The following is a 12365-nucleotide window of genomic DNA, read 5'->3' on the forward strand; positions in this document are numbered from 1 at the left end:
TGTGTGTGTGGTGCCATTTGGCACAGCATGTGTGTTGAAGTTGTGCATGAGGTTTTAGCATACCTTTAGTTTCCACTCTGATTTATGGAAGGTTTTCCAAGTTGAACCCATCAAAGCTGCATAACAGTTACGGAATGTGACGCTAACCAAGAAATCCAGCCTTTTGAAAACTCTTAATTGGGGAGAAGGTAAATAAAAATAAAATAAAATAAAAACAATACAAAGAAGCGTGTTCAACCTTTTATCACAACATGGTGCAAAATGGTAATCAAAGGACTCTTTGATCGCAGTCACTCTATGGGTTCAAAGAGGTATTGTCGTGATGTTACCCACAGAACTCTGGGCACTGTAGTTCTGAGACCAAGGTTATGTACCCACAATGCCTGGCACCAGCAGCTCTGAACTACCCACCCACCACTTGGATATGTAGCAAAAACACAAAAACAGCATTGCCCCGGGAGTCAAAATGCTTAACCCTACAAACATATGCACAGAGTTACCGAATTCCCACCATAACCCCAATTCCCACTGCTTGCCTGGAAACAAGCAGGAAAGCAAAATCCACTCTCCCGAGTTTCAAGAGAAGTTGCCTCAATATTGAGAGAACTCTTTGGTGGGGACATTCTCCACAGCCTCGCCGGATTTGACCTGTTGGAGGGAAAGAGGAGGTAGGAGTTTAATACCACATGCATTTTTTTGGCTTCCATTACTGAGTAGGGGGAATGGAGACTACAAGAGGGGTCATTCATCCACCAGAAGGTTTCTGTGTCTTTGTACAGTGGTACCTCGGGTTACATACGCTTCAGGTTACATACGCTTCAGGTTACAGACTCCGCTAACCCAGAAATAGTGCTTCAGGTTAAGAACTTTGCTTCAGGATGAGAACAGAAATCGTGCTCCAGCAGCGCGGCGGCAGCAGGAGGCCCCATTAGCTAAAGTGGTGCTTCAGGTTAAGAACAGTTTCAGGTTAAGTACGGACTTCCGGAAAGAATTAAGTACTTAACACGAGGTACCACTGTACTTGCAAAAAAGAAAGAAAGAAAAAGGTTCCCCACCCCTGCAAAAAGGACAGGGTTAAATCCTGCCTTGACTGAGCACTAGCGTTATAACTTTTTGACTTTTTTTAAAAAAATCACACCTCTTTCCTGTATCATAAAGGGATGAACTTTTGCTTAGAAACACTGAAAAAGGGACTAATTCCTCTCAGTTGCGAAAAAAAGGTCACCCCGAAATGAAAAGTTGGTATCACCATATATGTAACATTGCTACTCATAAGTATTAGCAATTTTTAAAACTTTATGGGACTGTTTAGAACTTTTACAGCTATCTGGAACTTCCTAAAACTGTATTGGAGAATCACTGGAAGCAGGAGCCATCTGTACTCCAGATACCAAGAAGTAATCAGTGCACAGAATGCGCAATCAAAAGCGATGCGGGAATTTTATGGTGCTCGAGGCAGAAACAAAGACAAACTGCAACCTCGATTTATTCTAAGCAGTAAGAAATGATGTACAATGTAATAATAATAATAATAATAATTTTTTATTTATACCCCGCCCTCCCCAGCCAAGGCCGGGCTCAGAGCGGCTTACAAGCAATAATAAAAACAAGATGAGTGATTACAACTTAAAAACAAAAATAAAATACAACATTAAAATAATGGAACATTAAAATATTAAAATGGAGCCTCATTGCAGGAGAAGGAAAAGAAAAAAGAAAAAGGGGGCGGAGGGAATCAAATTGGCTCCAATCCAAAGGCCAGGCGGAACAACTCTGTCTTACAGGCCCTGCGGAAAGAGATCAGATCCTGCAGGGCCCTGGTCTCATGAGACAGAGCGTTCCACCAAGTTGGGGCCAGTGCTGAAAAGGCCCTGGCTCTGGTTGAAGCCAATCTAACTTCCTTAGGGCCTGGGACCACTAGGGTGTTGTTATTTATGGACCTTGAGGCTCTCCGTGGGGCATACCAGGCGAGGCGGTCCCGTAGGTACGAGGGTCCTAGGCCGTGAAGGGCTTTAAAGGTCAAAAGCAGCACCTTAAATCTGACCCTGTACTCCACCGGGAGCCAGTGCAGCTTGAAAAGCACTGGATGAATATGCTCCCATGGCAGAGACCCTGTGAGGAGCCTCGCTGCAGCATTCTGTACCCGCTGGAGTTTCTGGGACAGCTTCAAGGGCAGCCCCGCGTAGAGCGAGTTACAGTAGTCAAGCCTGGAGATGACTGTCGCATGGATCACTGTGGCCAGGTCAGGGCGGGAAAGGTAAGGGACCAACTGCTTGATGCGGCGAAGGTGGAAAAATGTCGCCTTGGCTGTTGCTGTGACTTGCGCCTCCATGGAAAGGGAGGCGTCAAGGATTACACCCAAACTCTTAACGGAAGGTAATGGCACTAATTGGGCCCCCGCAAGAGAAGGGAGTTGGTCCCTCATCCCCATGCTATCCCGACCTAGCCATAGGACCTCTGTCTTTGAAGGATTTAGTTTCAATCGGCTCCCACGAAACCATCCAGCCACAGCTTCCAAGCATCTGGTCAGTGTGTAAGGGGCCGAGTTGGTGTGGCCATCCATCAGTAGATAGAGCTGAGTGTCATCAGCATATTGATGACAGCCCAGCCCAAAGCTCCGGATAATCTGAGCAAGGGGGCGCATAAAGATGTTAAAAAGCATTGGGGAGAGAATTGCGCCCTGCGGCACTCCACACACCAAGGAGTGGCGTGACGACATTTCCCTCCCTAGTGCCACCCTCTGTCCCCGACCAGAGATAAAAGAGCACAACCAGTTACGGGCTATGCCCTGTATCCCCACGTCTGCAAGGCGATGGTCCAGAAGATCATGATCGACCATGTCAAAAGCTGCTGACAAATCTAAAAGGATCAGCAGTCCTGACCCGCCTCGATCCAGTTGTCTACGGATATCATCTGTTAGGGCAACCAGAGCCGTCTCCGTCCCAAAACCAGGACGGAAACCGGACTGAAATGGATCTAATGCCGATGTTTCCTCCAGAAACCTACCAAGCTGTTCAGCAACCGCTCTCTCAATTACCTTACCCAGGTATGGAAGATTTGAAACTGGGCGGTAATTGGATAGGTCTAAGGGATCTAATGAAGTTTTCTTTAGGAGTGGACGCACCACTGCTTCCTTCAGTTCCCCTGGGAATGTCCCCGTGTCAAGGGACAAATTGATAATTTCAACCAGGGGGGTCCGCGCAACATCTGGACACTCCCTAATCAGCCAAGACGGGCACGGATCAAGGAGGCAGGTGGTGGGCCTACCAACTTGGAGGAATCTATCCACATCAGTAGGGAGTATCCGATCGAAATGGTCCAACACTGGACCTGAAGTCAGTCGAGGGGCCTCCAGTTCAGTCACTGTATCTAAATTGGCAGGGAGGTCACGGCGGAGCAACAGGACTTTCTCCGCAAAAAAGCTCGCGAATGCCTCACAGCTGTGGGTCGAATTTGTGCTTAAATTTGGTTGTCCTCCTAAGGACGTTATTGACCTAATTATTCTAAAAAGTTGTGCCGGGCGAGAGCTAGCGGATGCAATGGAAGCTGCAAAGTAAGATTTCTTAGCAGCTTTCATAGCCATCTCATAGGCTTTCATAAGCGTCCTATAAGATGTTCTTGAGGCTCCGTCACGAGTCCGTCGCCATACTCGCTCTAGCCGTCTGAGATCCCGCTTCATTTTCCGGAGCTCCTCAGTAAACCAAGGGGCCCGGTTTCGACGGGGTCGCAGAGGGCGCTTAGGCGCGATCTCATCAATGGCTGCCAAGAGCCGGTTATTCCAGTCCTCAACAAGGTCATCTAATGAGTCGCCAGGAGGAGCAGGGTTCCGCAAGGCTTGTCGGAATCTATCAGGATCCATCAGTTTTCGCGGACGAGCCCAAATAGGTTCGCCACCCGAGCCGGGGAGGAGCGGGAAGTCAATCTTGGCTTTTAAAGCGTAGTGATCAGACCATGGCACTTTCACAGCGGGGAGCATGATCACATCTATGCCAGCCCCAAAGATCAGATCCAGCGTGTGGCCTGCTTGATGAGTGGGGCCCAAAACAAACTGGGAGAGCCCTAGTGTTGCCATGGAAGTCACTAGGTCTAGAGCCTGTGAGGAGGGAGCGGCATCGGCATGGACGTTGAAGTCTCCCAAAACCAGTAGGTTTGGGAACTCCAAGGCCCAGCCCGCCACCACCTCCAGCAGATCTGACAGGGTGGCTGCAGATGTGCTGGGTGGTCGGTACACCAGCCAGACAGCCAAGCTCTCCTTGGTGCCCCACACGAGACCAACACATTCAATGCCAGAGATCGCCGGTGATGGCAGAGCTCTGAAGGAGCAATCCTCCCGGAATAACAATGCTACTCCTCCCCCCCGACCTACAGTCCGCGATTGATGGAGGACAGAGAAACCTGGGGGTGTTATCTCATGTAGGGAGACTACTTCGCCTTCCCGTACCCAGGTCTCCGTCACGCAAGCCAGGTCAATCCCCTGCGAGACAAAAAAGTCACGCATGGTGGCAGTTTTGTTGCCTATGGACCTGGCATTGCACAGCACCAATGACGGAGGTGTGTAATCCTTGTTCTCCCTACCCTCATCCCTTGGGATGGGGCGTAGATTGGAAGGGGTTCGAGGATCACTGCATCTCGAAACCCTTCGCCGATAGAGATATCTAGACCTACCGCCATTCCTCCCTAGCCCTTCAATTGTGGAAATCCTAGATCCCATACTAGCCTCCCCAATAGATGGGTAACATCCCCTCAATAACAAGTCATCCTTGGGCCAGGACTCCTGGGTCAAAATGGTATGGGAAAGAGGTGGAGGTCTGATAGGGTAAGTATCCCTAGAAGATAAAACCCAACCAACCGCACCCCAAGCGGGGGGGACAGTCCCATGGTGTTTCATTAACTGTCAATCCCCCTCTCCCTCCTGGGTTAATTGGAGGATTGTTGGTTCTATCTGTGGCTGTGGAAGTATTAATGAGGTATGTGTTATAAAATGTGGATCACTGGCCAACAAAGAGCCAGATTCGAATTCGGAAGATCTGTCCATCCTGTCTCGCCAGGAGTACAGTAGAGAAGGCTGATCATTCTGATAAGTTTTTGGAACATTAGGCAAAGGTCCAGATGTAGAGTTGGTGCTGGATATCTCCAGATTGTCAGCAACATAGAATTCTTTAGGTGTTGTTGCCATAGAAATGTCGGAGGTGCCAAATTCCTCATCTAATTTGGTGTCGTTTGAGAAGGGAACAGGGAGTTGCACTGCTGTCTTTCTATGGGATAAAGAGCTATTGGACGTCTTTAAATATTGTGCTCTAGGCTCTACTGTCCTTATATTTTGGGTAGAAATCTCAGTCTTTATACTCATTAGCCTCTTCTTCAGGTCTTGTAATTCTAGGCTTACAGAGTTCTTTTCTTCCTTCGGGCAATTAGTATTTCTAGTGTTGAGCTTGGTTTCCTTTATCCGCATTAGCTTTGACTCTATGCAAGGGACCAATTGCCTCCTTGTTTCGTCTTTAAATACCCTCACTGGGCGGAGAGAGTGGGACCACCATAGAGTATCCTTTATCTCCATGAGTCGAGATGGGAGGGTTGATGACCTAAAGGTCATAAATAGGCGCATGGTGTTTCTCAAGGTAGGCAGGAAGTGGAAATTTTCTAGATCTACATTTCGGTAATGGTAATTCAAGAGCTGAGACAAGGACATAGTAATTTGTCTGCGGTTCATCCACCTATGAGTGTATCGGTGAATCTCAAGCATTATCTGGTTCGTTTGCAAGACTTGACAGGACCTCACTTCATCCATAGTTTGAGTTGGTGAGTTGTTAACAGAGTCATTTCTTATCATCCCTTGGGCATTTAAAGGGGAGGAACTAGTATCCAATTGTTTCTCAATGTTAACTATTCTGGTGAGGATTTCATCCAGTCTTTGGAGAACCAGAACCATAGTATCTGCAGACAACATGCAAATCTCTTGGTAGGGGTGCGTATCCCGAATTGGTTGAAAGCAGGCTCCTCTGCCTTCTAGAGGCATGGGTGGGTCAGCGTTAGGAGTGGGAGGAATCCCTCCTGCTCCTGCTCTTGCCCTCTTGGACGGATTAGCTTTCTCTGGGAGGAGGAGGGTCGGGTCATTGAGATCCTCCTTAAGGGGGGGTGAGGTTCCCCCAACGTTGTTACTCACTGTTTGTTCTATTTGCTCCAATTTCTCGGTTTCCTCAACCCGCTCTGTTTCTGAGCCAGGGCAGATGGCGTTGGCTCTCTGCCGATTCTTTGTTTTAGAGGAATTGTGAGTCTCAATAATGGTCTTCTGGCTCTTTGCACCTCGTTTTCTCCTTCCGGCAGGCATTCTCAATAAGGAAGTACAATGTACAAGGCATTATAAACTTTGCAATGATGTACAATGTACAAAGCACAAGTATTATAAACTTTGCAATCTCTGTTTTCTCTGTATTATAATACATGCTGTGCGCATTACAGAATACACTACAGTTGTAGCTTGGTTGTCAAACTTGATCCATTCCGGGAGTCCGTTCGATTCCCAGAACCGTTTGAAAACCAAGGTGCAGTTCTGATTGGCTGCAGGAGCTTCCTGCAGTCAATTGGAAGCCGCGTCAGACATTCGGCTCCCAAGAAACATTCACAAACCGAAACACACACTTCTGGGTTTGCGGCATTCGGGAGCCGATTTGTTTGGGAGCCAAGCCGTTCTACAACCAAGGTACCACTGTATATAGCTACATGTGCAAAAATCAATTTATTGATTTGGGGGTGAAATCTTTTTTCCAAACAATTTGGAAATGACAGTTCATTCCTTTGTTTTTAGGCCAAAGTTCTTCTAACTAAGCCAAAGGAACAAGAGGTTGTAAAAAAAATGTTATAACCCTACTGAACATGCCTGTTCCCAGGCATTCAAGGCCCCATTCAGCTCTATGGCTCTGCAGTGGCTGTGGAGGAACTCACCTGACAAATGTTCACTGCTGAGCCAGGATGAGAGGCACCTGGGCAGTGTCAAAGCGGGCACTTCTCATGGGATTGGTCCTCTCGCCTGTGCGGACGTTGAACATGGGAATGGTGGAGAGGGGCCTGGGAACGTCTCGGGTGCTGGCCATCTCCCTCAGCTCCTCAGTGTTGTCGTGGATTGTGTGGTGATGCACCATTTGGATGCTGAGGAAGAAAAGAAATGGTATTATTCCCACAGGGTTGATGCGGGGATAAAATGGGGAGGGAACCATGTACAATGGTACCTTGGTTCTCAAACTTAATCCATTTCGGAAGTCCGTTCCAAAACCAAAGCGTTCCAAACCCAAGACCTACTTTCCCATAGAAAGTAATGCAAACTGGATTAATCCGTTCCAGACGATTAAAAACAACCCCTCAAACAGCAATTTAACATGAATTTTACTATCTAATGAGACCATTGATCCATAAAATGAAAGCAATGTCCTGCAGTCACACAATCAATCAATCGGTAGCTGAACTGGGTTCCACACAGTCACAAAAACAAAACAAGAAAGAGCTGCAAAAACAAGAAAAACGCAAAATAAAGAGCAAAACAGACCTCAGCGTAACACTTAAAACGGAAGTGTGGCACTCAAATCGGAAGCATAACACTCAAAACGGAGAACGTTCAGCTTCCAAAAAAAGTTCGCAAACCGGAGCACTTACTTCCGGGTTTGCAGTGTTTGGGTTCCAAGGCGTTTGAGAACCAAGGTACCACTGTACATGACTGAGAAGGAGAAGTGAGATATAAACAGGGCCAACCCACCCATGAGGCAAAGTGAGGTGACCGCCTCAGGTGGCAGGATCCATAGGGTCAGCAGATCCCAATGTAGATATTTAGTCCCCTCTTGTTCCTGATGTAGATCTTCCTTCAGCCCTTCTTCCCTGGCAGGGAGGGAGGTGCCATTTTGAGGTCCTCCTCAGTCGCCAAAATGTATTGGGCCGGCTGTGGCTATAAATGTGGCAATAGTAATAATAATCATGGGGCACAAGGACCAGTTGACCTGGCTTTACGATGATGCATGAAATGTATCCCACTTTAACTAGCAGCACCCCTCCAACAGCCAAGGTGGGAGTCTTATTGTGGCCCTGCTTACCTGGAGACTAAACCTGGGCCCTTTTCTATGCTACATATTCTCTCCATCACTCAGCTGACATGTGGACACTGAGGTCCACCTCCCAGGGCCTTCTGGAGGTTCCCTCACTGTGAGAAGTGAGATTATAGGGAACCAGGCAGAGGGCAGTAGTGGTGCCCGCCCTGTGGAATGCCCTCCCATCAGATATCAAGGAAATGAGTAACTATACAACTTTTAGAAGGCATCTGAGAAGTTGTTAATGTTTGATGTTTTATTGTGTTTTTATAGATGCTGGAAGCTTCTCAGAGTGGTTGGGGCAACCCCAGTCAGATGGATGGGATACAAATATTATTATTATTATTATTATTATTATTATTATTATTATTATTATTATTACTACTCTCATTTGTTGAGTTAACAAATAGTTCAATGTGTGTGTTTTTTAAAAGAAAATAGCAAACCATTAAGTGGAAGAGGCAGGCGTGTGATGCAATACCTCAGGCAGTATCCTCATGGCATCATAGAGCACTAAGCTGACATCACAGAGCATCCAGCTTTGTTCCCATGGCAACTAGCTGGACCTAAATACTCAAATTGTGCCTGAGAGATGGACAGGATTGATTTGCCTTGCAGCTGAGCACCATCAACTTCAAATCCTCTACCCACCAAGGCAAGCAAACTCAAAAGTACTGTTGAGAGAGGTTGAAAAGAGATAACTGTTTATTCAGGAAACCCCAAGTATCGCAGCAAGGATTGGGTGAGCGTGCGGGCGAGTCAAGTTGTGAATGTGACAAGATATTCGGAGCCACAAAATCTCCAAACCCGTTTACTTTAATTGACAGACGTGGTAGGCACGTGTGGACAATATAGACCAAGAGAGAAAGACAAAAGCAACACCCCCGTTGACTTTAGAACCAACAGAACTATCCACCCAGAAACAAGAAGAAGAAGGGGGTCAAACAGAAGGCAGTTTCTGAGCAATATGATGGAGTCAAAAGAATTTGCGGATGTTCCTTCAGCTGATGCATCTGAAACAGGCTCAACCAACGGAGACTCAGCTCCAGAAGACACTGAGGAATCTGATGTTTCCCCAAACATGCAAACCTTGGGTTCCTCTGAGGACCCTCCTTCCCTGGATCCTTCCTTGCAGAGAGGCAGAAGAACTCCTGGGGCAAGGACTGCTTCCGACCGCAATCCAACGAGAGCTGCTGTGCCCAAGCCACCCACCACCCACCTTTCCTTGCTGATATTTACAGCCGTGGCCACCTGCCGGAGAAAGACTGGGCTTTCCCTGCAATCTCTCCAGAAGACCGTGACCGACATGGGCTATGACATGGAGGAGAAGAAGCACTACTTCATGAGGTCCATCAACAACATGGTGTCCAAAGGGCAACTCTGGCAAGTGAAAGGGAAGGGAGCCACAGGCTTCTTCAAGGTCAACCCCAACATTGTCAAGAAGTACCAGCCCAAGATGAGAGGCCGGAAGGCCAAGGAAGCCGCCAAGAAAAAAGGCAGCCAAGCCACGTCCAGGAGTGGCAGGAACAAGAAGCAAGGGAAGGCAGAGTCCGGCCGAGGTGCAAAGAGAAGCAGGGCTCTCTCTCTCCCAGCTGCCCAGAATCAGGTCAAAGTGTGAAGGGTGCTTGCTGTGTCCTCCAGAGTGACTTCCGCATCCTTATGACGAATAAAGCAAGCCCTGTATTTAAAATTCCACGGTGTCTGTAATTTTTCCCATTCCTCAAAAAATCAAAGTAACATATAAGTGGAGAAGGGGGAGGACAAAACTAAAAAACAGTGTGGGGTGAGTGAATTGTCTTTTTCCAGTCTGTAGGTCCCATCATCATCAACATTAAAAGCGTGTATACCGCCCTATACCCGCAGGTCCCAGGGCGGTTTGCAGGATATAATCCAAACACAGAAACGCGAAACACACAATCAAAAGATAAACAAAAAACCAAGTAACACTGACAACACATTTTAAAAGGGCATCGGATGTTCATTGGCCAAAGGCCTGGTTAAAAAGGAACGTTTTTGTCTGGCCCTCGAAGGCTTATAATGAAAGCGCCAGGTGAATTTTTTTTTAACCCTTTACAAAGTATTTGAAGACACAACAAAGCAAACTGGACTCCTTGGCTGGTTTTGAATAAACATTCACAAGTTTTTTATTGATAATAATCAGCTAAATAGTTTGAGGATCTATACAACTGTGTAACATGCAGAAAACAGCATTTCTAGAGAAATCAAAGACTGGAACTGAGGGAAGTTGGGGGTGGGGTGGGTGGGTTCTGTGGGGGAAGGATGATATGTTTCTGGATAATATGTTTTGTTTTAATTTTGAATAAAAAGTTATTTTAAAAAAGGAACATTTTTGTCTGCCCCTCAAAGGCTTATAATGAAAGCGCCAGGTGAACCAGGTGATACCCTGCCCATCTGGCTGGGTTTCCCCAGCCACTCTGGGCGGCTTCCAACAGAATATTAAAATATTATAGTCTATTAAACATTAAAAGCTTCCCTAATCAGGGCTGCCTTCAGATGTCTTCTAAAAGTCTGGTAGTTGTTCTTCTATTTGACATCTGATGGGAGGGCGTTCCACAGGGCAGGCGCCACTGCCAAGAAGGCCCTCCGCCTGGTTCCCTGTAGCTTGGCTTCTTGCAGCGAGGGAACCGCCAGAATGCCTCTGGCACTGGACCTCAGTGTTGTTACGCTCCAGATCTGTCGTGGACGAGGCCTCCTTTTTCACCAACAATTTATCCACCATGTGGCTGTCGTCGTTTTTCCTTGGTGGATGTTTTTTAATTGTACTTATTCTTTACTGTGAAATCACTTCAAGGAAGGCTTTCATGAATGAGAAGGGGGAAAATGCTAGTCAATCCCCTTTCTGCATTAATCTGCAATTTTGGCGGCGGGTGTGAATCTCAAAATGTGTATTTAAGATGTACTTTAATAGATTATCCACAGGCATCGTTTACCTCAGAATGCATAATTTAAATGTGCTTTGCGCATTTTTAATTGCCAGTAACTGCACTGCATTGAGATCTGGCGGTTAGCAAAGTACTTATCTGCACATCAGTCCAAAAGGTGTGGGTTGGACCATTTCATGCAGGAATTTGCAGAGTTTGGATTCCTCAAGCATCCCTAAGGGCAGAACCACCTACCTCATCAGAGGAGCTAGGAGCCACTAGTGTACAGTCGTATCTCGGAAGTCAAACGCCTTACGACTCGAACGTTTCGGCTCCCAAACGCCACAAACCCGGAAGTGAGTGTTCCAGTCTGCGAACGCTCTTTGGAACCCGAATGTCTGATGCGGCTTCCATGGCTTCTGATTGGCTGCAGGAGCTTCCTGCAGCCAATCTGAAGCTGCGCCTTGGTTCCCGAACGTTTTGGAAGTCGAACAGACTTCTGGAACGGATTCCCATGAGCCTCCATGGTGGCTGGAGGGGACGGGGAAACATTCTAAAATGGCGCTGTGCATCTGGGTAAGATAGGAGGCACAGCTTCAGGCCACAACTGCCACTCACGGGAAAGACTGCGAGCAGCCATTATATTAGGACTTGCAGCTTTGTAAAAAAAATGTGGCTACAAGAGGAAATGATGGGTGTCCGTTCACAATACGGGCACGACTTCCAGTTAGCCTCATATCTTAGGAATTTGTCCGTACCCACCTATCAGCGTTTATTTACCAAAGCTAGATTAAATGTGTTTCCATTGGAAGTTCTAAACGGTAGACTGAGAGGCACCCCCTGCCAGAACAGGCTTTGCTGGTGTTCTCAGGACGTCGATTGCATGAACCATATCCTACTGCATTGTGGGCAGTATGAGCAAGCAAGGGATCAGCTGATCAAACCCTTACTCGCAAATTTGCCAGGAAAATCCGAAGCCTCCCATATTAAAAAACTTCTGGAGGATAGGTCAAACGATATTACACTGACCATGGCAAAGTTTCTTTTGGAGGTTGCAAGAAACAGAGACCATCGTGCTCTAGACACAGCAAAATGACTCCCTCGGTCTCTTTCGCCTGTTGTTTGGTTGTCTCAACTGTACAGTGGTACCTCGGGTTGAGTACTTAATTCATTCCGGAGGTCCGTTCTTAACCTGAAACTGTTCTTAACCTGAAGCACCACTTTAGCTAATGGGGCCTCCTGCTGCTGCCACGCTGCCTGAGCACGATTTCTGTTCTCATCCTGAAACAAAGTTCTTAACCCGAGGTAGTATTTCTGGGTTAGCGGAGTCTGTAACCTGAAGCGTATGTAACCCGAGGTACCACTGTATCTTGTTTTGAAACTGTTTTGTGCGTCTATGGACCGCAATAAA

The 12365-nt window shown here is 47.0% G+C and overlaps 1 protein-coding gene across 1 annotated transcript in view; it reads right to left on the minus strand.

The window, feature by feature from the left end:
• Positions 1-228: 228 nt before the first annotated feature.
• SGCA (sarcoglycan alpha) overlaps positions 229-12365 on the minus strand; it is a 29713-nt gene continuing 17576 nt past the window's right edge. Inside the window, exons 9-10 of the mRNA XM_081166693.1 lie at positions 6943-7146; positions 229-648 (exon numbers count right to left, since the gene is read on the minus strand). Coding sequence (XP_081022819.1) covers positions 6954-7146 — 193 coding nt within the window. The 3' untranslated portion in view covers positions 229-648; positions 6943-6953. The remainder of the gene's footprint in view (positions 649-6942; positions 7147-12365) is intronic.

Source organism: Podarcis bocagei (assembly GCF_964188305.1).
Source record: "Podarcis bocagei genome assembly, chromosome: 13".
Lineage (NCBI taxonomy): Eukaryota > Metazoa > Chordata > Lepidosauria > Squamata > Lacertidae > Podarcis > Podarcis bocagei.